The 2,500-nt window shown below is 36.3% G+C and overlaps 1 protein-coding gene across 1 annotated transcript in view; it reads right to left on the bottom strand.

Annotated features, from left to right (window-relative positions):
- Positions 1-2,500, bottom strand: part of NEK7 (NIMA related kinase 7) — a 102,169-nt gene that overhangs the window by 61,591 nt on the left and 38,078 nt on the right. The window contains exon 2 of the mRNA XM_015416949.1: positions 1,095-1,177. Coding sequence (XP_015272435.1) covers positions 1,095-1,151 — 57 coding nt within the window. The 5' untranslated portion in view covers positions 1,152-1,177. The remainder of the gene's footprint in view (positions 1-1,094; positions 1,178-2,500) is intronic.

The raw sequence follows: 2,500 nt of genomic DNA, 5'->3' as shown, positions 1-2,500 counted from the left end.
ATCTCTTTCATTTATTCATAGCTGCACCATTCTGCAATGACTCAGTTATGACATATCGTCCCTTAGTGCAACTTTTGTCAATAGGAAAAGAGTGGTAACTTAGTAGCGTTCCCATGCAATTACATATAAATTTACATGTTCCAGAGATCTGTATTGCATTAGAATGACATAATCCAAAAATAACCTTGCACCGAAACCTGGCTTCCTTCCCACTGTAAGATTTTACTGCTGATTCTGTGTACTCCAGATTCCAACTTCCATTTTCCAACTGTGGTACTAGGGAGTAATCAAACAAGTGACATCACCCTCATCAGCCAGCAAGGGTTCCAACACCTGGCTGAAGGTTCCATGACAGATCAGAGGGTGATGATAGATCTATCCTTTGTTCCATGGCAAGGTTTAAAGGTACATAAGACAGCAAACCCGTTGAAATGAAGCAAGTTTGGGGAACACTATGTAAGCCCAGGTGAATTTCATGACTGAAGAATGGAGGATATAAATATAACAAAATAAGCATATATTAATCAGCTTTAAGAGGCCTGATTTTGAAATCACTTTGCACATGTTGGGAGGAGTGGTCACCCACTAGCAAACAGAGCACAGTAAAATGTTCTGGGTCACATTTTAAGACAAAGAAGTTTGGACACACTATTATATCAGCCTTCAAACACACAATGTTATGGTGCTTGAGAATTTAACACATGCAATGTCTTTCAGATTATAAAAGCAATACCATGTTCAGGACTGTTTCCATTCCCTTCAATGAAACTATCCCCACTCTCCCCGAAATACCTTAACATTTTTATTCTGCCCAACAGAACTCTCTACATTCCATTATATTTTGTAGTCTATCCATGTCATTCTAGTCCTAGAAAAAAGTAAATCATTTAGAGGATCAGTATAAAATTGCATGGAAGTCTAGTGCCAACACAGAAGGTAAAACTGGAAGGCCTAGAATTCACAGCACCTTTTCTTGGTATGTGAAACAGAGATGAAAAACAGAAGCATCTTTTCAAATACGCTCTCTGATACTAGAATACTATCTTAATGCAACCCTTTACTCCCTGTCCTTTGCAGCTCTTAGAATATCCTACCTGTGGCTGAAATTGAGGAACAGGAGGGCCTGGCATTCCTTGGGATTGCTCGTCCATTGCTTCCAATCACACTTTTGAATGACCTGTATAAAATTCCATGCAATTAAACCTTATTATTGTGTGCAACCTTTCCTCTTATTATTTATATAGCACCATTATAATATACCACATAGACAGACTTTACAAAATAACACAAGCATAAGAGTGATACATAATTCACGGAGAGTGAGAGAACCCAGGCAAGAGTAAACAGGGAAACAGTGCAGTTACATGTATTTAAGGGTTATTTTCTATAGGGAAGGATGAAAAAATAAAGGTTTATTTAAAGAAAACTATTTAAGGAGTTTGGATGCTTATTTGTACAAGAGCCATTGCAGTACAGTAGCTAGTGTTGGACTGGTCAGAATGTTGGACTAGGAATGCAGAAACCCATGTTCAAGTCTCCACTCTGCCAGGAACCACGCTGGATGATCTTGGGGTAGTCATATATCCTAAGTTTGTTGGAGCTTGTTTTTTAAAGGCCATACTAAATGAATAAATAGTATGGCATGAATATATTCAGTGATTAAGGCCCTAATTAAGGGTAAATTTACAGATGAGTGTTCATCAATAGAAGACAAGATTAACACAGCACTTGGCATTGCATGCAAGAACAGACCATGGAATAGATCATGAGAGATTAAACATATACTTGGGACTAAACATGCATAGGATACTGTGTCAATCCCCAATTTTATGCATACTTTATTTCAAAGTTCTACTGAATGCAGAGGGTCTTTTACCCAAATCTCAGAAGGGGGATTGCACTATAAATGAATTGCTTTATTAACTTATAATACATGTTTAAAAATCTTTATCTTTGTCAAAGTTGTCCTTTTTAGTCACAAAGTATAATGTACATGAAGATCAGGAACCATATAAAAGCAAAAAATTATTGATTTACTTTTGCTGCTATAATTTTTCTCCCAACATTTGTTGCTTCAGTTCATGTAGGTTGAAACAGAATGAAACGTGAAAGCATTCTGATCAATATATAAAAACTAGCTGCAAAGAACAAGAAGCTTTCCTATAGATCCTTATTAAAACCGCACTAAAATGCAAATATATTTAACCTTGAAATACTGAAAGAAGACTACACAATTGGGAAATATTATCAAAAGGAAAGTGCTTCTAAGTCTGGTTGCATTTTTTTTTCAAATTTAAAACCCCTTCCTAAAGTTTTGGAGGCAGTATAAATCATTTTCTTCAAAAGTCAGTTTTATGCTTTCCATCTTTCCTGGAGTTTTTAAGCTGCTGAAATCCTTCAGAAGTAAAACAAATATCGATGTTTTCACGTCTTAACTCAAACCAAAAGCAAAGCTTTTCTCCAGAACTGTTGTTAAGGGCCTTCGCACTTTTCTTGAACA

This window comes from Gekko japonicus, unplaced genomic scaffold (genome assembly GCF_001447785.1).
Source record: "Gekko japonicus isolate JY-2015 unplaced genomic scaffold, Gekko_japonicus_V1.1 scaffold467, whole genome shotgun sequence".
Classification (NCBI taxonomy): domain Eukaryota; kingdom Metazoa; phylum Chordata; class Lepidosauria; order Squamata; family Gekkonidae; genus Gekko; species Gekko japonicus.
This window is presented reverse-complemented; position numbering and strand designations above follow the sequence as displayed.